The sequence below is a fragment of the Lingula anatina genome, chromosome 4, assembly GCF_051362555.1.
Source record: "Lingula anatina isolate TDL-2025a chromosome 4, LinAna3.0, whole genome shotgun sequence".
NCBI classification, from domain to species: Eukaryota; Metazoa; Brachiopoda; class Lingulata; order Lingulida; family Lingulidae; genus Lingula; species Lingula anatina.
In genome coordinates this window covers 21178022-21200665 of record NC_141770.1, presented here as the reverse complement: position 1 = coordinate 21200665, position 22644 = coordinate 21178022, and the positions used below count along the sequence as shown (strand labels likewise).

The window sequence follows — 22644 nt, the reverse complement described above, 5'->3', positions numbered from 1 at the left end:
CGTCTCAGCGCTTACTTCCATCCGTTGAGTAGAATACAGAAAAGCTGGTGATTATACGAGTGCCTTGGAAACAAAAGGAGGCGTGTTGAAAGAGTCCCGCGGAGTCAGATTGTTCTACGTAGACCTACAGTTTTATTGGGAATGAGTCCTTAAAGTCCAATTCACATCAACACCTTATGCTTTGCAAAGTGCCCGAGGGGATACGTCTGTGAGCTCCCATGTCTGAATTACCTGCACGGGCGATCAGTTAAAACTGCATGCCTGAATTCCAAGTTCCCGACATCTTCTCACGTCAGGAAAAAATGGACCGACTTTGCGGTTTTGTGGTTTTTGATTCCAGATAAAAAAACGTTAAAAATTCCTCTACCTTGTTAAATCAACATAACCTGAGGGCAAAGGCATTCATTGCATTTTCTTCGCAAAAAATATGAGAAATAAGTGCTTTACGCAATAGTTGTTTGTTAACCTTGGCATGAAGAACGCCTCACGGTGATATGTTCCATTTATTATATTCTGAAAGAAACCATCCCCTGCCAACGCCCATCACGTATTGAAACTTTTCATTGACGCTGCATGCGTTTATTACTTTTTACACGCCAAAATCACCTTTTCAGTGAGCTTGATTTTCCACTGTAACTACAAAAACGGTTCATGGATAGCGCGCCCTTATGCAACACCCAAACTGAATCTAGCGATCAAGAAAATGCTGAATCTCTGTAAGTCAATTAAATTATCGTATCGCAGTAGGAAACATAGGCAATTAATAAATCAAAGGAACAGAAGGGAAATTGAAAGTGATAGAAAAAGTATTAATTCTAGTCCAAAGCTCAAGAAAAGATTTGGTGCGTTTCTGTAAGCGTATATTCTTCAGCAAAAGAGTAAAATAAGAAAAAACAACATATTGTGTGCTCAATGAAAAATCATTTTTTAATACACATTATATATATATATTTATATATGTGGTTACTGGGAATTCTTTTTTTTCACCCCAAAATGCACATCATAATCCATGCCAGTTCTATGTACAAGCTTAAATAACCGAAATACCACATTGTTGTTGGGTTGAAAATTTAACAGTGATTTTGTCTGTCTTTCTCTTAATCATAACACCTTTATCGAATTAAAAACTTTGGCGAGCTGTTATTCACTCCGCCAAAGATGTTTTTGCCTTTGTTGTTCTCCAAGTTGGCAGCCCAACTCAAAAGTTTATTGACGAATTGTGATCAAATTCGCAAATATGCGAAACATGGACCAACTTACAATCGATCAGATTAATTGATTGATTAATTGAGCTGCCTTGGCGGAGGTCTGCGTTCTCTTAGTCGTTTATGATTTCTGAAACCGTAGCTTCTTTGAACTTTTTTATATTTTTATTCACAGTGCTGTTCAGTAAGACAAATCTTTGGACCCTTGACGGACCCCGAGACAAAATAGGCAAAATATGGCTTACTTCTTCCTTCAGTGCATGCGAACTTTTCATCATGTGGCCCCATTTCCACCCGGAGTGTGACACCTGCCCTATTATTTCTACGTCCGACTTTGCCGGCGGGAAAACAAGGCAGCAATGTCAAGAATGCACAGGAATCAAGAAGTAGCTCAATCCAAAAATAATCACTTTTTCTTTGGCAGACATTGAAATATTTCAGCGATATTTATATCGAAATCAACTGGATTTCGGAAAGCAGTCAAATCATGGAATTTGGATACAATTCAGTAATAAGTTGAAAAAATTCCCGATTGACGTTTTAATAACATGCAAATAGATATCACATATAAACTGTATTCTCGCAAACCTGAATAAATAGACTACATATAAAACCGTACACATACACCGTCTTAAAATGTACAGATTAACTCCACAGCTAAATAACAACAAAAAACAAATTATCCGTCTTTTCATCCCAATAAAACATTACACTCTTAATGTTTGATTCAGTTAACCTTAAATGTCTCGTACTTGATATATGACTGCTATTCTCTCCACCTCTCTACTGCCCCTTCTGAACGTGTAATATCGCCTTTCTTACTTATCGAACCCCAGATCGCCTCTAACAAAGCCCTTTGCCTGTCGTTTCGGGTGAAATTACAGCAAGCACATGGCCAAAATGACCACACTTTCGCCCCTTATTAGCTCCAGCTTTTCTGACTGGTTATCGAAGCCTCCTATTCTTTGGTTTTGTGAGTGCACCTGCACTAGTACCCCCCCCCCCCCCCCAACCACACACACTAACAGTACATCTTGTTTAAGTCCCCTTTACACTGGACGGCGCCCTTTCTGCGTCCCGCCAGTCTGTGTGGCGTAACTCCAAGTTTTCGGGATCAGACCGGCGTGCTCAGACTGCGAAGATTTGTTTTTATTTTTGAAGAAAAGTTCATTTCAAAACAAAGGCGTGCTCTATTCATTGTTTTATGCGATTTGAGAAAGAAAGAGGCACACAAGAAAGAGGCACCATCATAAAAGAAAATGATCATCGATCGAGGCAAATCTCTTTTGTTATAAATCGATTATGTGGTAAATAATTCAAATCTCACCAATTCCTATCTTTTTAAGCGTTAAATAAATAATAAAAAGACGTTGGCAAAAAGTCACTGACAAAAGTCACTACAATCCAAATTTTCAAAAAAAAAAAAAAAAAAAGATTTTTCTTCTGACCGTCTGACCACGACGTCGTCCCGAGTCAGCGACACCGGTAACCAAGCAGTAACCCTATCCCCATTCCCTTCCAAGTGGGTCATCAAGTCCAGGCTAATGTCCTTCAAAATGACCCTGGTCACGTGACCTGTCGGTACTGGTCATGTTGTGGCAAACAAATAGAGCAGTCCTTTAGCAAAGCCTATGATCTCACTGCCGCCAAGCTTTGACTCGCCATACACTCTGTCCACAAATGAAATGGGAACCTAAAAAAATAAAAGTACAATGCACTGGTGAATATATTTTTAAAAAAATGCGCCAAACGAGGCCAATTACTAAATAGCAAGGACAACCGTACTGATACAAATGTAATCCAGACCAAAGAAAGAGGAAATTGCTTATTATCTGTATCGTTTAGCTCGTTTTGCTTTTGTCTCATTTTTTTCACCATGCAACAAGTTAATGTTTTTCGCTGTCAAGCTGTGCACCCACCTCGCCTATGGTGTATCCCAACTGTCTGGCCCTCACTATCATCTCCATCTGGAACACATAGCCCTTAGATACACACGAATGAACCAGCTTCTCCAACACGTCTTTCCTGTATAACCTTGAGAGAAAAAAAAAAAAAAATAGAGATGTACTTTAAACAATAAACTTTTTTATATAACCTTGAACAAAAAAAGCATGAAAAAATAGTGTGTGTGTGTGTGTGTGTGTGTGTGTGTGTGTGACACATCCATATACATATGTAAAACTGGTACCATTTCTCAGAACACATTTCCAATATAATCTAAAAAAAATCTGTTGTTAGACACATTGTTTGAGCATATATGAACAGAACCATCTTCTTCAAAACATGTTTTCTGTACAAACCTGTACTAACTTAATCAAATACTCCTAAGCAATTTCTCAGTACAAGACCAAATAACAATGTGGCAATGAAATTATTTTTTTCAGGAAAAAGTAAATCAAAATATGAGTATTGTTTGACCTTTAAGAAATAGCAGGCGGTGAATTGCAATGGCATGATAATTCAGACAATAAAAATCAAAATTAGTGATTATGTTTTAGCATCACTTTAAAAAGTGTAATGTGTAAAAAAAGTTTAAGCCTAATAATTCTGCATTCTCTTTGCTGTATTTCATCTATGTATGAGACCATGAATGCCCTTTAACTTCTTGATATAAAAATTCTTTTCATTCAATTTCATGTTAAATTGATTCTTTTCACCAATTCTAGGTCACATAATCTTCAGATAAAGCTGCACTTCATACTTAATCAAATAATCTTTCACATTGGAAGCATGTTAACACAAAATGTAAAACCTAATCTAATCCATCTTCAAAAGGAGTATATAATGACAAAATGGCAAAATAATTCAAAGAACTCATGCAGGAGGTAAATCAGTTAATAAATGAAGTTAATTCAATATCCCTGAAGAAAGATAGGTACATTAAGACCCACTTTTAAGGGAGTTTCACGAAGAAAAAGTTTCAATGATTTTCATACAAAAATCTATTTTACCCCCAGTGGTTTCTCAGTGCTTGGATTTTGAAGATAAAAAAGGATGTTTGAGCATAAAATAACAGGGCCTGCTGACTAATGTCTCGTGAACTAGAGCAGGTTGAGTACAAGTGTACTTAAACAGAACTGAATGCAAATATATACTTATACAAAAGAGGACAGATAGAAACAGGTACTGTATCTTGTCACATATAGGTATGTGCCTTTCTGTTTCTCTTCTGGTTGCAGTATTAGATGTCTTTTTTCCAAGGTTAAACAATTCTTTCCAAAATTTATTACAGACTTCTACTAGTACCACTACTACTAATAATAATAATTATAATCAATGAAATAATAACATCTTTAAACATCTGAAAATATCATATTAATGCTTTTCCCTTAAATGGTAATAAGAAATCCCATAACCTCATAACCTAGCAGAAAAACTATTTTACTATTTAGCTTTTTATTTTGGATATTAATAACACCCTTATTCTTGATGGACAAGAATATAATTCATATAACACCTTAAACATTAAAATATCTGATAGTTATATTTTAACTATGATAGTTCAATCATCAAGTTTTAGAATATTTGAAAAAAAAAACTTATTTAACAGGGAAAAAACAAGGATATTTAATTACCTTTAAGATACTCATAAATATCATGACCTTTATGAAAATTGCATAAGCTCAGTCTTCAAGCCAAAAGCCAGTACAAATGTTAGATGTATAAGTTGATTAAGTTATGAAACTATTCTTGTAATTTACCAGATAAAATTACCCATACACTTAACTACAAAGATTGTTACCTCTCTTTTTTCCTTAGTAATTTCTTGAAAAAAATGAAGAAACAAAAATGGATAATATACTTTTGCCTAATTCATTAGTATATGTCTAACCACTGTCTAAGATCTTGATTTTTGTGTTTTTGTATGCATACATATTAAAACAACTGCTTATGTGATGCACATCCTAATGGGCAGTGTTAGCTAATATATAAAATTAGCAAAGATGACCGTTTTATATCCAAGAAAGTGTGATCTGTGTGTGTATGTTTAATTTCAAGGTTATGTATTATTTTGGTACTCAATCTATCTAGTTTTATACTTTTATTTTGAAAATAGAAAGAGCTGCACACACAATTCAGCTACACGTTCGAATAATTATCGAGATGAAAAAATCCTTGGAGTCTATTTATGAGACAATAATGTAAGTTTTGGGTTGTTCTGCCTGCCTAGTCTGTTCAACATGTTGTTCAATCTGACTTGTAAATCTTGATGCCCATGCTGGTCTAAATTCAGACTTGTAGACCAAGGAGAAGTAGAAGTCTATATCAAAATTGACTAGACCTAAGATAAAATCTATGCATGATGGGAAATAATCTGAAACATCAGCTGAAATTTCAACCAGTTACAATGGAAAATCCAACTCTTTGGATAGTGCAGCACAAAGTCTACAAGTTATTTGTCTCAGACCAGTGGCTTGCTACTCAAACAGATTTCAACTTAAGGAGGTCCTCTTATAATAACTTTAGTACTTTTTCAAAACAGTGGCTAGTTATCAAAATGTAACAGGCAATAAAATAAGTAATTCATCCTTTAATGAAAGCTTTGTTGTTATTTTGATTGAAACATCATGAATATGTCAACAAAAAGTTGTGTTTAGCAAAGAACTCTTGGTTACACTTGGACTTTTAAGATGTATATGAAAGATATTACCCACTTATGACTTGTTTACAAACTTGATCATGTTTTTTGGGGATGCTGTGGATTGCACCCATTTCTTGCTATATTTTTAACTCATATGGTGAGCAGATTTAGTCTTACAATTTTTATCAAAATTGCTACGGCAGAAATTGTGTTTCTGAAAGATGAGAGATCCTCCTTCAATTTCTATTCATTAGTATGGGCCACTTGATGTGGTACCTGGGCCTCCAGCACCGACAAGTTCTCTTAATTTTTCTCCCCAACTTAATAATACTTCTATGGTAGAATGCAGTAGTAAATGACTGACACCTTATCCCCTACAGATATTGGTCATGTGAAAAGTGAATGCATTAGTTGTGCCAGAGGCTAAATAGTGTCACTCACCTCTACCACACTCAAATTCATTAAAATGAAGAGAATCTATGATTTCATATTTCCCAAGCAGGAAACAGTGACCCTCTCAAAGTTAAATTCTTTGTATGAAACAGAATGAACATTTTCACCTTCACTTACCTGAAGCTACCTGTGAGATCAGATGCACCTGGGCGTAGTAAGATCTGAGTCAGGAGATTTGCACCACGACTGAAAATGTTACAGATGTTTTATGACATACTGATAATTTACTCTATTCAAACATAAAACCAGAGCTGAAAAAGGAGTTCAAATGTTTTAGAACAGGGTTACAGTTTATATTAGACTTAGTCAAACTTTCCAAGTTTCCACCATGGCTGAAAACAGTCCATATGTTTAAGGAACTGGCATATTATACACTATACAATTTTTTTCAGAACATGGTCACAAATTAGCCCCAAAGCCGAAGATAGCATAGCTCTTTAGGAGAAGCGTGAATAGATCTGTAGGAGAATAGAAAACGATGCAACTGAAATTCACAAGACTAGTAAAAACTGGGAATCACCTGATGACTTTCCTCTTGAGATCCCAGCCATACACCCCTCCATTGCCCCTGTACCTTGTTCCTGACACCACATCGTAGTTCCCTTCTTGTTGCTTTCTGGAACAGTGACAGATACTGTATCAGTAACATAACATAAACAATGCCAACACAGTACTGCAGAATTTCAAGAATTGAAGGCTATTAGCGGTGTGATTGACAGAATTGCCTAAAGAAATGCTGAAACATAAAATTACTGGTGATAGCTGCTGATACTTTAATGTATAAATGTTGACAGCAAAATGATGTCTTGACATAGCACAACACAGCAAAGCGACACAAAACAGCAGAGCTTTGAGCAGACAACATTTTAGTAAGATCTCTCTCTACATATTTCACTGGCATTGAAAGCACAACTTTAAAAATCATATCACTGCACCAGTGAAAGTAGCAACATATCAATAAAACTTATTTTCTTAAAATGAAAAGCAATAACGTCACAATGTCAGCACAACAAGACAGTTTTCAAAAAATGGAAACCCTATCTCTTTTCACTGTCTACTTGAATTTGCTTTCCTAGTTTGTATTTTCACCCGTTTCATATGCATTAATTATGACACACCTATAAATTAACTATGATTCTGATAAAAACAGAGACCAGAACAAACAATGAAATGTACTTACTTTATAAACTCAGGAATAAATTTTGGCTAAAAAAAAAAAAAATCAAATTGCAGTTATATTAGCAATTACTGGATGAAAAAAAACACATTATATATTTGTACATAAAACAATGAATTTTGTGCTGTAAGTTACTTTTTACCCTCAATAGTTCATGGCAGTTAGTTAATAACCTGCCAACTGTTGCAATGTAGAGACTAAGTGTTATCAAATAAAATTCTATAAAATAAAATAATTAAACAGACAGTTTAAAATTAATGTAAATGTAATTAATGTAACACAAACAGGTAGCATATCAAAGATGGCTTCCCTCTGTAATAATCTCTATTACAAAAAACACTTATAAACAACCAAGTGACCAACTCTGAATGTGGGAACAGATTCATTAACCATTGGTTAACATGGGTACATAATCGTTTACCCCAGGAAAATCTAATTTTAGGCACTTTTCTGCAAAAATGATAGCTGTTATCCTTGAAGTTAAGTTTATTGTGTCTATCAGTGACACCATTGCATCCACTTACGTGGTGTGAAAGGTCAGCATCCATTATAAAGACAAAGTTCCCAGTTGCATGCTTTATACCATGTATGTACGCCGTGCCCAGTCCAAGCTTCTTAGCACGAGGGCGCAGAACCTGGCAAAGAAATCAATCAGTGTAAAATAAAAATTCTTTTGCTATACTGTCTGGCAATGGTTGCACTATTATCATGTACTATTCTTATTTCAAAGTAAATAAAAAGTGATGTTGATAACTAAAACTTGTGAAAGCTTAAAATGAAAGGTTTTGCACTGCCTCACTTTCCAACAATAAAATGTTGGAGTGTTTTGTATTGCGGCCATGTGCAGTGTCAGGCCTACCCAACTACCAGACTCGGCACCGAATGATCCCAAATTCACCGGTAGATCGGACCACACTACCAGTTTTCAAGGTGTGTATCAGTACGCATTTCACAGTATCATACCTCGAACAAATTTTGCGTGGTGATGCAATACTTTCCAACCCCGCTGAGAATCACCACTATCACATCGCGTACTAGGCAAGAGCAGTGTCGCGTCTGATACTTGGAAGCGCGTACTGACGCACACCTTGAAAACGGGTAGTGTGGTCCGATCTACCAGTGAATTCAGGATCATTCATTGCCGAGTCTGGTAGTTGGGTAGGCCTGAGTGTGTAAAACAAACCTTGCAAGATAGCAATGGATACCCAAGTATGCTGAAAAGACAACAACTACACAAGGTACATGAACACTTTAGATAATCTTTTAACTGAAGTGTTTTATTGTCTTGAGAACTCGTCGGTGAAATATAAGATGCTTTACTAACAGTACATCACTGTACATGAATATGAATGTGGGGGATTTTCAAATGCATGGAGAGAACTTCTAAAAATAGCAAAATACATTTTGGCAGGAAAATCCCCTGAAGTGACCCTTTAATGTCGAGCCCTAAACTTTTGTGTGAGTTCTTCAAGAAAATGACCCCTTATAGCAATTTCCTCATTAGTTTTTTTTTTTTTTTTTGCATTTCCCTCATTTTTTCATTAATTTCCCAAAGGGGAATGTAAAATTTGACATAGATTTCCCTGAGTTTGCAATAGATTTCCCATGTGAAACATGGAAAGAAATATTTTAATAATAGTTCCTAGCGAGCTGACAGCATATAAAATTTCTGCTGCAGGTCAAGCCCACACTGTTTCACTGCACATCATGATGTAGGACATAAATCATAATTGTTATCATGATAAACACTGAAAATCTGCATGATGGCTAGGAGCAAACACAGCACACCTGCTGCTGATTGTGCACAATGTACAGGTGGGAAGCAGAACAGAACTGAACTGAACATATAAACACACACGCACACACACACTAGTACTAGTAAATAAGATCATGGACTTGACAAACTTACTATCTTTTCTTTGCCATAGATTTTCTCTAGCTGTTTTGCCACTTCCAGGGTACCATCTGGGCTGCCATCATCTATCACTATTATCTCAAACTGGTGTCCACTGGGGGAAAAAAACAATAATATGAAATTAGGATGAAGTGAAGTATTTTCAAAATGGCCACCTACTTCTGCCTTAATTCAGGAGCTGCAGCTAAAGTATTTCGCCATAACAGATAATGATTTATTGAGTTTCAAAGGACAACAACTAAGGAAGATAGTTTTTTTTTTTTTTTTTTGCCAAAAATTGTATTTCCTGGGATAAACAACGGTTTTCCCATAGTTCTTGCCAAAGGTTAATGAATCCAACATATTTATTTTTAGAACAGTTAAGTTTTTAGTAATAATCTGTTTAGAGATAATTACAAAAGTAAAGCCATCTATGAAGGTCCACATGGTCTGATAGCAAGCAAAGAATCCAGAATAATTGCAATAACTGCTGTTTTTGTGGTTAAATTCAGTTTCTATGAGGTGTTTACAATGTTTTTTAATGTGAAACGGGAATCTGATATGCACAGCTGTTATCCCTTTAAGATAAATGCACTTTGGGTGTAGAATCTATATATATAGCAAGTTATTTTGATGTTTAAAGCAACACCAAGGAGCAATTTGTGTCATTTAGTGTCATTTCGGTATTTCCTGACAATCAAATTTGTTGACACATTTGCCTTGCACTGGTGTCACTAAACCTTTGCAACATCCATACCTAAGGAATGTTTCTTAAATATATGTATACTCATCTATAAACAGTAGTTATTTCCATGTTGCACATTCACTGCACTAAAGGCATGACTAAATATCACTGACAGTTATTATGTGCCGTGTCATGGTGGCTACATCTCCAGCACTGATATTCCCTGCACCAATACTCCAGTGCACCAATACTCCCCCACATTTTTACTCCCAAACAGCAAAGATCAGCTGATAGATTTCCTTGGCTTTGGTTAAAATGTGACAGATGTCCAAAACAATTCTTGATTTTAAAATCTTTCTGTATTTTTTTAAATTTTGAGACCCAAAATTGACACACTTTATTTGGAATCTGGTGGAAAAGTAAGGAAACAATTACTAAATTTTGTCTGCTTTGTAAATTCACACATACAAATTAACATGAAGTCAATCACGTCAGACTTTTTGTGCAGCTCCACCATACAGCTCTTTTTGTGATTTTTAAGAAATGTCACTTCGTTTTCGACGGTGGTTACGGGATACGGATAACACACATTTTTACTTGATATGTTACGAGCGGAGGAGCGCACACCAGATGACACGTTGTAATAATTACTCAACTGCAGCACACAGCCGCGCTTTATTCTAATTGGATAATATTACATAATGTGCATGACGCACCACTATGTGACATCCCCCCCCTTTTAAAGGAAAAACTAATTAACATACAGACAATCACTTAACAATTACTTATATGTCTAGCTACAAAATGTGATACACATGCTTATCTTAAACATTGTATTACTACCTTAGTTAAAGTAATAAAATACAAATAAAGAGTAAAAGTTCTGTTATGATTGTCTCTGATCAGCAAAATGCATTTTATAATAAGTGCAATAACATTAAACACAACGTCTCTAAACAGTCAATGTTGATCTTCCTGAGTGCATAAAGTCAATGCAGTACTTTTCAACAGTGTTTTCTTACAAACACACATTTAAATGCGTTACAGGCACTGTGTACAATCAACAAGTGTTTTTTTTTTTTTTTAATATAACCAATAAACATGCAGTCACTTCATTTCATAATCTGTTTGCCACCTAGGCGGATGTCTCTCCCGAGTACTACGCCTACACATTTGTGGCTGAACAATTTGTTTTCCAGTTTCATTGTTCTGGTGCACCGTTTTACTCATACTAGTATGTGATGGTTCAGTATCCATAACATGCGACTCAGGCACCGAGTCGGGAGACTTGTTTATCATGCGTTGGTTTCTACGATATGAATGTCCACCTGGAGTAGTCACCTCATATGACCTCGGCGTATTATGAATATCTGTCACTCTGGCATGTTCCCAATTTTGTCCTAAATTCACACGAACACTATCACCCACATTAAATGACTGGTGATATTTAGCATTTCTATCATAATAGAATTTCTGCTTTTGCTGACGCTTGCGCAGCTTTGACTGTGCATCATTTACCACCTTTGGTCGCAGCAAATTATTTGTAGTAGGCAATTTATCTTTTAACCTCCTACTCATTAACAACTGAACTGAGCTGGTGATGAACCTATACCAGCTAAAGGTGTATTTCTATATTCTAACAAAGCTATGTGAGGATCTTTACCCTCTGCTTGTGCTTTCTTAAGCATTCCTTTAATTGACTGCACAAATCGCTCACTTTGACCATTAGACTGAGCATAAGTGGGACTAGTATAAACACAATTAAATCCCCACTCTTTCGCAAACTGCTTAAAAGTAGCACTATTGTAAGGCATATTATCACTAACTAAGGTATCTGGAATACCATGCCTTGAAAACACTGGTTTCATTGCTGCAATAACACCAGCTGCTGTTTTGTTTTGCAGCTTGACAACTTCAGGAAACTTTGAATAATAATCAACTATCAACAAGTAATCAAGGAATCCGACCAGACCCAGAGAAGATTCGCTCAATTCTGGAAATGCCAGACCCAACTGATACTGAGGCAGTGAAGCGTTTAACAGGAATGTTGAATTTCCTATCACCATTTATTCCAAATAAGTCTGCTACCATGAGTCCAATCAGCAATTTGTTGAAAGCTGGAGTACCTTGGAATTGGGGACCAGAGCAGAAAGCTGCCATGCAACAAATAAAGGATGTACTCTCAGAAGAACCAGTGCTGAAGTTGTTTGAGCCAGCCAAGCCAGTGACAATACAAGCAGACGCGTCATCTACAGGATTAGGTGCATGTCTATTACAAGATGGTCAACCTATTGCTTATGCCTCGCGTGCATTAACTGATACTGAGACGAGATATGCACAGATCGAGAAGGAACTTTTAGCTATTTTGTATGCAGCAACAAAGTTTCACCATTATATTTACGGCAATGAGGTTATGGTGGAGAGTGATCACAAACCTCTAGAGGCAATTATAAGGAAACCACTACACCAGGTGTCTCCTAGAATGCAAATGATGTTGTTAAAATTGATGAAATACAATCTATGTGTGACATATGTACCAGGTTCAAAGTTGTACATTGCAGACACGCTGTCACGTGCATATGTTGATGACCCATCTAAGGAGAGCATAGATTCTCAGTTAGAAGAGGGACAGTACAGGATTCATACTGTTACCCAGTATTTGCCAGCATCCACGCACAGGATTCAGGAACTTCGAGATGCTACTCAGAGTGACCGCAGCCTCCAGCTGATCCGTAACCATATTGTGAATGGTTGGCCTCAGCATAAGTCTTCCCTAGCACCAGAAATTCAGGTCTATTGGAGTTTAAGAGGACAAATGCATGTGGAGGAAGGACTGATATATGCTGGAGAGCGACTTATAATTCCTGTTGCCATGAGACAAGAAATGCTTGTTACACTTCATGAAGGACATGCCGGCAGTGAAAAGTGCAAAGCACGAGCCTCTGAAATTATGTATTGGCCTAATATCAACAAGGACATAGAGACCAAGATTGCTGATTGCCCAGTATGTGCCACATATGCGCGTCAGAATCCCAAGGAACCAATAATTCCACATTCTTTGCCAACTCGTCCATGGTCAAAGCTGGGTTCAGATATATTTGAGTTTGCAGGTCATGATTACTTGTTCTCCAACGATCATCCCAAAATATGATACCCTGTTTTGTTTCAACTGCGTTTTCTTGGCATTAAAACGAACATTGTTCTCCATGGCACGTTTGATCACTTCCCCCAGGATTCGATCGTGTTCCTCAACTGTCTCTGTTGCTATTAGAATGTCATCTGCTATAGCGTATGTATTTCTAATGTCACCAAAGACACGGTAAACATTTTTCTGCAAAATATCTGCAGCACTCGAAATTCCAAATGGCATTCGTCTAAATTTATAGCGTCCAAGAGGTGTGGAAAAAGTAGTAAGCTCTGAACTGGAGTCATCTAATTCCACTTGGTAGTAGGAATCCTTGAGATCGATGATAGTGAAGACTTTACTTCCTCCTATCTGCGCTGCTACTGATTCGAATGTAGGCACATCGAAGTGTTCTCTTCTTATCTCTTTGTTGAGATGTTGGGGGTTGAGGCACAACCTTATGGAACCGTCTTTCTTCTCTGTTATGACAATATTGCTAATGAAATCTGTGGGGTGATCCACCTTCTCAATAAGGGCATTTTTACAATCCTGGGCTCCTTTTTTTCCCACCAAGGGTCAAAAATAGAAGTCATTATTGTGTAGAAATTTGTACTTTTCTTGAAAGTATAGACCTGAAGGGTATAAGAAATGACAATCCCGAGATAAAACCTTGTGTATGTGTAAAATTATGATTATTTGAATTTTGAAAATCATTTTTTTAATTTTCATAAGCTAAACCTTGAAGTGTGTGACTTTTATGATAATTTAAGGTATTGATCTCCAGAAAACCACTTATTTTTACTCATAGAGTATTGCTCTTTTATGTATTTGCAAAAAAAAAATGGATGAAAATATCTAAAATTTGACGAATCAATGATATTTTGTAATTTTCCTGTTTCAGTATTAAATGTGACTTCATGAAGTTTTTGATTCTGAGATATTCTGAGGACTTCTGTACTTCACTTTACCTTGCATTAGTTCTTTATGTTATGCTTCATGATTATGTAAAATATTATTTTGCACAGACATGTGTGCTAATTGCAGTGTCATGTTAAAATAAATGTCCTTTCCGAAACATCCCTGTTTCGGAAAGGACATTTTTTTAACATTTATGATATTGTTTTAATATATTGTAGTATTTGAGTTTATAAGTTTTAGGTAAAGTCTATGAATAACTGGGCAAAATAGGTGCAAGCTGAACTAAAAATGAAGTCTTTTTATTACATTTTGCGCTTGTTTTGTCTATTCTGTACTAGTAATTCATTACTGGAATTTTATTTTATTAAATATTGATTCTGAGATATATTCCAGGTATTCTTTACACCATTACACCTTATTCCAGTTTCTTTTGTTAGAGTTCATAGCTGTATAAAATATTATTTGACAATGTCAGATTTACCAACAGTAAAGACATGTTTATAAATATGTCCTTTTAGACATGTCCTTGTTTCGGAATGGACATTTATTTAACATTTATGAAATTGCCTTAAGATCTCATAGTATGTTGGTTTACAAGGTGAAGCAATCATTGGACAAAATATGAGTTAACTAGATTAAAACTGAACTGTTTTTATTACATTAATTGGTCATTTTGGATAGTTTTTGATTCTTTTTTGAAATGTTACTCCATTAGTATTTGTTCATGACATAAAATAGAGAGTTCTACACTCCATTATACCCTATTCTACTTCCTTTTGTTACAGCTCATAGCTGTATAAAATATTATTTGACAAGGTCAGGTTTAAATTTAGTAATTACATTTTTTAATATGTCCTTTTAGGCATGTCCTGTGTTTCGGAATGGACATTTATTTAACATTTACGAAATTGCTTAAATGATATATATATATATATATATATATATATATATATATATATATATATATATATATATATATATATATATATATATCATGATGTATGTACAGTATATATTATAAATAATCACAGGAAGTTAATTATAACCTGCCTGCAAGCGCCTCTGTAAACCGTGCCAGTGAACTGACTCTCGCAACTTTAAGTGTGTGTCCATGATAGGACCAGTCAGAGGGTGGCAAGGTGGGGGTCAACAGATTTCAACCAATTTCATAATATTGTTGCATATATAGGAGATATTAAGATTGAAGGCAACAATCCCAAAAGAAATCATTGGATATAATTATAATATGATATTATATGTTTTGGCCATTTTTGGCTTGATTTTCAGCTTCGGTCAATAAAGCCATTTCATAAGCAAACATGTCAAAACTGATGACTTTTTAAAATTAATTGAAAATTTACCTATTTAAACCAGCCATTTGCCATTGAGAATATGTTACTAAATTTCAGTTTAACCCACAAACTAACGAGCCACGCCCATTTTTATGACCCCACCCCCCAAACTCACTTTTCTACCAAGCAATGTTCAAGCATTCATATCTCTCTTTTTGCAGGCTTGACAGCCATAAAATTTTATAGGGATCCTAAGCATATATTGGTCTCATCATACAAATTTCAAAAAGTGTGTTAAACACAACAGAGGATATTGAAAAAGTGCCTCAAACTTTAGCAATTTTAGCAGAAAACCAAACGGCCGAAATCAAGATATCAGTACATTTTGAGATAATTCCTTCCAATAATCAAATTTAATCAAAGACTCACAGCCAGGAATTCAAACTATGCTTTGATAAGGGCAAATCTATCCAATTTTTATAAATACAAAATGGCTGCCATCAAATATGTCCCAAAATACAGTTACCCTAATCCCTCAAAATAATCAAGAGGCCCATTTTTGCAGGTTTTTTATTTTGAGATCTGTAATACAGGATTGCTCAAATAATATTCTTTTCAAACAGAGCCATACAACTTCTGAATAAATTTAAATTACTAGTGACAAGTTATTCACCCCCCCCCCCCCCACCCCCATTTAATAAGTTATTACTGTGCATATCCAGTGTCATCAGCATTGTGTATATACCTTATTTTCAGGGAGCAATAGAGAAAAAAATTTACAAATGATTTTTCTAAAGGTAAAAGGGAATGACTGTCTCATTTTATCAGTTTTCTCAAGTGCAATACTAATTAATCCACTAGAAATGATTTATCTTGCATTTTTCAACCATTCTTTTTCCTTTCAAATGATTCATAGGCTTTGTAAATACATGTGATATCTTGATATCTATATTCTTTTTCTATAAAGAAAATTAAAACATAGTCAGCAACATACATTGATTGGAGGAGTACTTTATTTTCATATTATTAATTGGACAGTAAAAGAACAAAGTAGTTACTTTTTACAGGAGTGAAATCAAGTTATGAATCTCCAAGGTTCCATTATCACGGTCATCTTTTCCATATACTGAACACAACAGTGATGGGTAGTGTTCCACAGATTTTAATCTTATAACTGATTGATCCCCAAGTTTCTTCTTCTGGTTGAGAGATCCAGGGTCTCCTACAGTAATGATAATTCAGCAATCTTAGAATAAGTGTGGTAACTTGAAGCAACATGCCACTATAGTTTAGTGTGACTGAACTGTCAATTGTCAATATTTGTCAATTCAATGGCGCCAATCCTCATTTCCTACAAAACTGATTGAGATTGCCAAGCCTAAGATGCACATTTGTTATGGGGGATTGACCCAAGGTGGCTCTAAGTCCAATAGAGGTTTGCCAGGATATCCACTACTGCGTCTACCTGAAGATGGCAGGACAGGCTGTCAAAAGAAAATGTATTAAACATATTTTAAACTCATGTTAATTGCTGTATAAGAACAATTAATAAATAATATTCTGATCAAACATATTGCATAAGTATAAAAAAGGAAATCGAATATGCATGATTGTAGCTACCAGAATTTCATGATAGAAAAAGAAACAAATGAAAAAAATGTAAACCTTTTTTCTTCTCCGTGGAAGCATTCCAGGCATTACAAAGTTGGTGCTCACATCTGAATCTGATGAATTTGCCTGTGCAATTACAGGTGACTTTTCTATTATTGTCTGTAAGATTGTCCAGGTCAAGGTTCACATACAGGCCTAGAATGTAAAATCTGAAAAATAAACATTACATCAATAAATGCTTTACAACAACAGAGGCTTACTGTGTTCAGAATAGAAACTATTGAAGCAGGATCAATCTATCTCAGCAAAGCAACATGAACAACATAATGGACTGCAAAGTTTTCCTGATGTTACTAAAGTACCTTTAGTTACAAGTGTCCTGTGTAATATGTAAGTCTTGAAATTGAAGCACACTGTGTTACAAAGTCACATAAAGCTAGGCGGTTAACTTCAACTTCATTGTAAACACACATAAATCTGCATAGTGAATATAAAACTAAAATATAAAAAACTGGCACAAGTAACATCCCCTAAATTGCCAAAACTTGAAACTGAATTTGTGTTACATACCTTTGATTCTGGGTAAAAAATTTCTAATGAAGCTGTCTTCAAGCTCAGTATAGTCCTTATGATAACACATGTAACAAAACCCTAGAATTTAAAGCAAAAATATACTTCATAAGTTAGATACACAGTTAATTCTTTTCAGCATACATGTTTACCATGAAACAGAAATCAAGTAAAATTCTGTGAATTGAAATATACCAGTACGTCTTTTAAATTTGCTTAATATTCTTTATATTACTGAATTATATTCAAACTTATCATTTAAACTGGTTTGAGTTTTTAGTGTATCTGATTCTAGTATATGTTTGCCACCACTAATCACTTACCTTACAACAAACATCCAGAGCTAAATCGATGAGATGGATATATTGAGGAACCCAAGCCTGACAACAGTCTAAAGTGGTTCAACCAAAAATGCAAATTCTAAGGATGACCAGCTGCTATGGTCATTTCTTGTTATATTCTGGTGCACACCAATCCTTCTGAGATGTACCCAAGCATCTCTAGTGCGTGTTCTTCATAAATTTAAGAAAGTATTATGTTTTAACACTGTGAAGACGACGGGCTTTGCTCCACAGTTGCTCAGGTGATAACAGGGGTAATCCTAGAGAGGGGTGAGAAACGTCCATTGTTCTCGTCAGCGAGGCTGGCTTTTTTCAGGGTATGTACGCACAGACAGAAAACTAAGTATTGTGGGAACGTTACTAATGAAGCCACTGGTAGTACTAGTAGATATCAGCCGGTAGTCTTGAACAAGCGCCTCGATGACGAGTGAACAGTAGTCAAAAACAAAAGACCCAGGTGTGGTAGTTCAACCACTGTTCATGCGTGCCGCAACGACCAAATCTAATTGCTCCTCAAGGTCACAAAACAATATCCGGTACTGACGGCCAGGCTCGTCTTAATCATATAAGTAGCGCGTTTCCACCCCCTGGTGATAATCCTAGTACCCGCCATGTTGAAAATAGGTTACAGAGTTAGCATCGTTATTTTACATTTAGTTTCTATAGCATAAACAAATTTAAAAAATGTATTTAAGCTTCATAAGTTCGTCTGCAAGGCACACATAATTATTTTAAGGGCTTTTCACAAACCTATACATGGTTTTGACTTATTAATTTAGTTGAAGAAACAGTTAAGCATTTAAGTAGTATAAAAATATTCGTTTTTAGGCCCTTTTTAAAATTGTTATAGTTCTTATTTTACAAGGTTTAACACAGATTTTATTTTACAAAATTTATTTTTCAACCCTTTTCTATCAGCACATACCAAAATTATATGGATACAACCTGCAAAAAAGAAGTTGTGTGCATTTAAAGAAGGGGAGGGGGTCAAGCATACGGAAAACATGCCTTATTAGAATCAACCTTGTGTAGTCATGACAGTGCCTTTTCAAAAAATCTGTACTGGATATTAAAGGTCTTTCCTTAACCTATTATGTGGCCAACCTAAATAATTCCTTATAATGTACATGATTTTTTAAAAGAATATTAAAAATTATAACTTTTCAAGAGCTAAAAAATGCTATATTTTGGCAAAATTGCCAATAAAAGATCTGCCCCCATATCTCTAAAACTAATGATCCAAAATAGGAAAGCCAGTGGCTCACAATATCTTTTATGTTGATGGTTTACCACACCAAAAATTATTAAAATCTGCTGACCCCCACCTTGCCGCCTTCTGACCGATCTGTCTGGCTTTCTCATGGACGCGCTCTTAACATGTGTAGCCTCATAACTATTTTCGAATACTTTTATGTACATCATAAGTAAGCAATATTTAAAGTAAGGTAAGCTATATTCTTCAAAATTATATTCAACATAAATTTGATGTGCTTCCCATCATCATCTTCCTCATGAATAATAAATAGATGAGCAGACCAAAGAGTAAACAAGTGTTTTAATGTGTTAAAAAATGTCCTTTCCGATACAAAGCATCCAAATTGCCTTTATTTCTATTTATACTGATATAATCTCTTCAATTAATTGTTAATTTAACTTTGAAATACATGAACTTTGGGAAAATATGCAATGGAAGTTCTAGTAGATCCAAAGAAAAGATGCTGACTCGCAAAAATCAATTTTTTTGTTGAGGATATATATAGAAATTTAAAAAGATGCCATTGAAGAAATGTTCTTCTATTATTTTTATGTCATATGCATGATGCTCTAACAGTAATTTGCTCATGTCAAGTGAAACATACAGCATTTAAGACAGAATTCTCTCTATTTATAATATTGGCAATGTAAAGGTACTTTGTTTCGGAATGGACAATTTTTAACAAGCATCTCAAAAAAGGGCACCGTTAAATGGGTTTCTGTGCACTGGGGTTTTATTATATAAAAATAAATATCAAATGTCCTGGGCTTTAGAGAAATATATATTGTTACAGGCTAGGTGTCAACATGTTCTTTTTATGTAAGAAAAAGCCAATGTTTCGGAATGGACAAATTTAACGGAAAAACACGGTAGAGTTATTTTGCACTCCATGTCAAGCTCCAGAATCATTGGGCAGATTTCATTATTTGATACAAACAATACCAATACATCCAAATAATGATTAGGATGGTTAATTATACTGTATGTTTTATGATATATTTTCTGAAAGTAATTTATTTTTGTTTCGGAATGGACATATTGTTTAACGGAAATACCAGCATGCCATTAAAAGACTTTTTTTTCTAGGATACACCTCTCTCCTGTTAATATTTAAATTTTTTTGCTTCCACCATACTACTGAGTGTTTTATAATCCAAAAAAATGCAATGTCAAAGACTGGTTTAATTTATTTCAGATTGCTTTTTATTTCATATGACTGAAACGGGAAAAAATTTTGGTCATTTTTCGGGCTTTGCTTTAGCATAACTTTGTACTCGGTGGTGATATTTGATTTCTATTTTCAGTGTTTATCTTCACTTACACCATTCTCCAACATAGTGAAAAAAGAATTCTTTGATCATATGTATGTAATTTGTTAATTAGCAATATGTGGGAAAATCTGAAAAGTGCCCAGGATTGTAAAAATGCCCATAACTCCTTGTCTCTCCATTTCTTCAAGTTTATTTCTCAATGGGGCCATCAACTTCTGTGGAACTCTGTGTGTAGGAGCAATGTGACCCTTGGCACCCTGCTTCAATGAGATGTGATACTGCCCAGGGAACTTTCCCAGGCCTGTGAATGCACTTTTATAAGATCCCTTTTCTATTGAATCTTTTGTAATTGAAGCAGTTACTGAATCAAGATTCCTTTGTTTCTCCACTGAAACAAGACCTAGAGCAATACAAGCTTGCAGTCCCAGCACTGGCACTGTTTTTTGTTTTGTAACAAACACTTCTCCAATGGTTTTACGTCCATTTGACATGCTCATATCTACTTTTGCTCTGCCAATGTGCTCTATCGCTGCACCACCAAACGCTTTAAGTATGGTATGAGATTGTTCTAGTTTGGGTCTACCTGCTATCTTTCTCCATATTTTCTGGGGTATGGAGCTGGTTTCTGCACCTGTGTCTATCTTCATTCTAATATGAGAGTCAGCTACCTTTACATTTTCAAACCATGCACGCTGATCTTCATTCCTGGACACACTGCCTATACTCAGCTCTATTGTTCCCATAAAACACTCATCACTGTGTTGAACTGCACTGTTATCATCATTACTCAGTTCATGGACATTTACAGTAGCTCTACAACAACTTTTGAAGTGGTTGTTACCTTTACACCTGTAACATGTCCGTCCCCATGCAGGGCAGTCTGTGTGCAGATTTGGACCATGGATTCTCTTACAACGTGTGCATAACTTGGTGTGTCGATTATCTTTCTTCTGAGAAAACTTCGTTGAGGGTTGTCTCTTACCCTTCTGTATCATGGATACACTGGAAGTTGCAGCTGCGGCACCACGTGCGAGCCCAGACATAGAGTCAACTTCCTGCTTTGTGATCTCCGCCGCCCGGCAAATGTCTATAGTTTTCTCGAGGTCCAAATTTTTCTCCCTTAAGAGTCTTTCCTGCAGCCTTTTGTCCTGTGTAAACACTATTTTGTCCCTTACCATGTTGTCGGTCTCAGCAAAATCACACTTTGCCGCAATGGCCTTGACCTTTACCAGGTATTCGTCAAAAGGCATAGAGTCTCGCTTTAAGTTCCAAAAGCTGAATCTATTAAAAACGATCCTCTTCTCACCGCACAGTTCAGTGTCAAATTTATCTAAGACTCTCTCGTAACTCTCTTTATCACCTGCTTCGTTCCAGTTAAACTGGTTGAAACGTTTTACTCCCTCCGGTCCCATGCACGTGAGTAGCATGGCGATTTTTGTGGCGTCTGTTTTCTCCACTGCTTCTTTGGCTACCAGAAAAAGTTGGAACATTTGTTTCCATTCCCTCCAATTCTGGCTAACATCGCCATCAAAAGAGAACTTTGGTGGGGGCTTAAAGTCATTCATCCCACTTCTGACACCATGTAATGTTATGAGCGGAGGAGCGCACACCAGACAACACGTTGTAATAATTACTCAACTGCAGCACACAGCCGCGCTTTATTCTAATTGGATAATATTACATAATGTGCATGACGCACCACTATGTGACAGCGTAGTGCCAGGGGCAGGTAGAACCGGCCGGGTAGCTCAGTAGGTAAGAGCACTCGCCCTGTAAGCGAGGGGTCCCGGGTTCGATTCCTGGTCTGGCTGGTGATTTTTCTCCACTCGCCCCAAATCGCTACAATTATTAATTAATTTCACTTAGTTTTTTTTTAACCAAACATAAATAAGGCATCATGATAGGCTTTTCTTCAGACACCGCTCAACTTAAGTTGAAATGCCTTGGAATGAGTATTGAGTAGAGATCTGAATGGAGATTTGCATCCGGCTTAGTTTCACTACGAGATTACGACTGACTAGAAGCATCATTTGTACTCACCTCTCTTCAAAATACTTCACCAGCAACCACACTATTAAAGGAAGATTATCCCTCTCGTTATAAGTCGGAAGCAGCACTGAATACTTGTTTTTACTCATGTTGTAAGGCAAAGCTCGCCAGCGCCAGCACCAACGACGTGGAAAGTTTGAACATAGATGGCGCGAAATCAAGATGGGGAAATGTTTGCTTATTGTTATATTTTGTGGCTTTTCTTGATAAAGCGATA

The 22644-nt window shown here is 35.9% G+C and overlaps 1 protein-coding gene and 1 long non-coding RNA gene across 2 annotated transcripts; both read right to left on the bottom strand.

The window, feature by feature from the left end:
• Positions 1-901: 901 nt before the first annotated feature.
• Positions 902-22603, bottom strand: LOC106170367 (dolichol-phosphate mannosyltransferase subunit 1). The gene is made up of 8 exons (XM_013550212.2): positions 22419-22603; positions 9327-9426; positions 7942-8052; positions 7421-7446; positions 6761-6856; positions 6358-6426; positions 3125-3239; positions 902-2898 (listed from the first exon to the last, which is right to left on the bottom strand). Exons 1-8 carry the CDS (start codon positions 22514-22516, stop codon positions 2794-2796), a joined length of 720 nt encoding a protein of 239 aa, XP_013405666.2. The 5' UTR covers positions 22517-22603; the 3' UTR covers positions 902-2793.
• On the bottom strand, positions 16427-18475 carry LOC147762560 (uncharacterized). The gene is made up of 4 exons (XR_015334204.1): positions 17835-18475; positions 17512-17592; positions 16996-17150; positions 16427-16814 (listed from the first exon to the last, which is right to left on the bottom strand). It is a non-coding gene; the product is annotated as an uncharacterized LOC147762560 (long non-coding RNA).
• Positions 22604-22644: the final 41 nt, after the last annotated feature.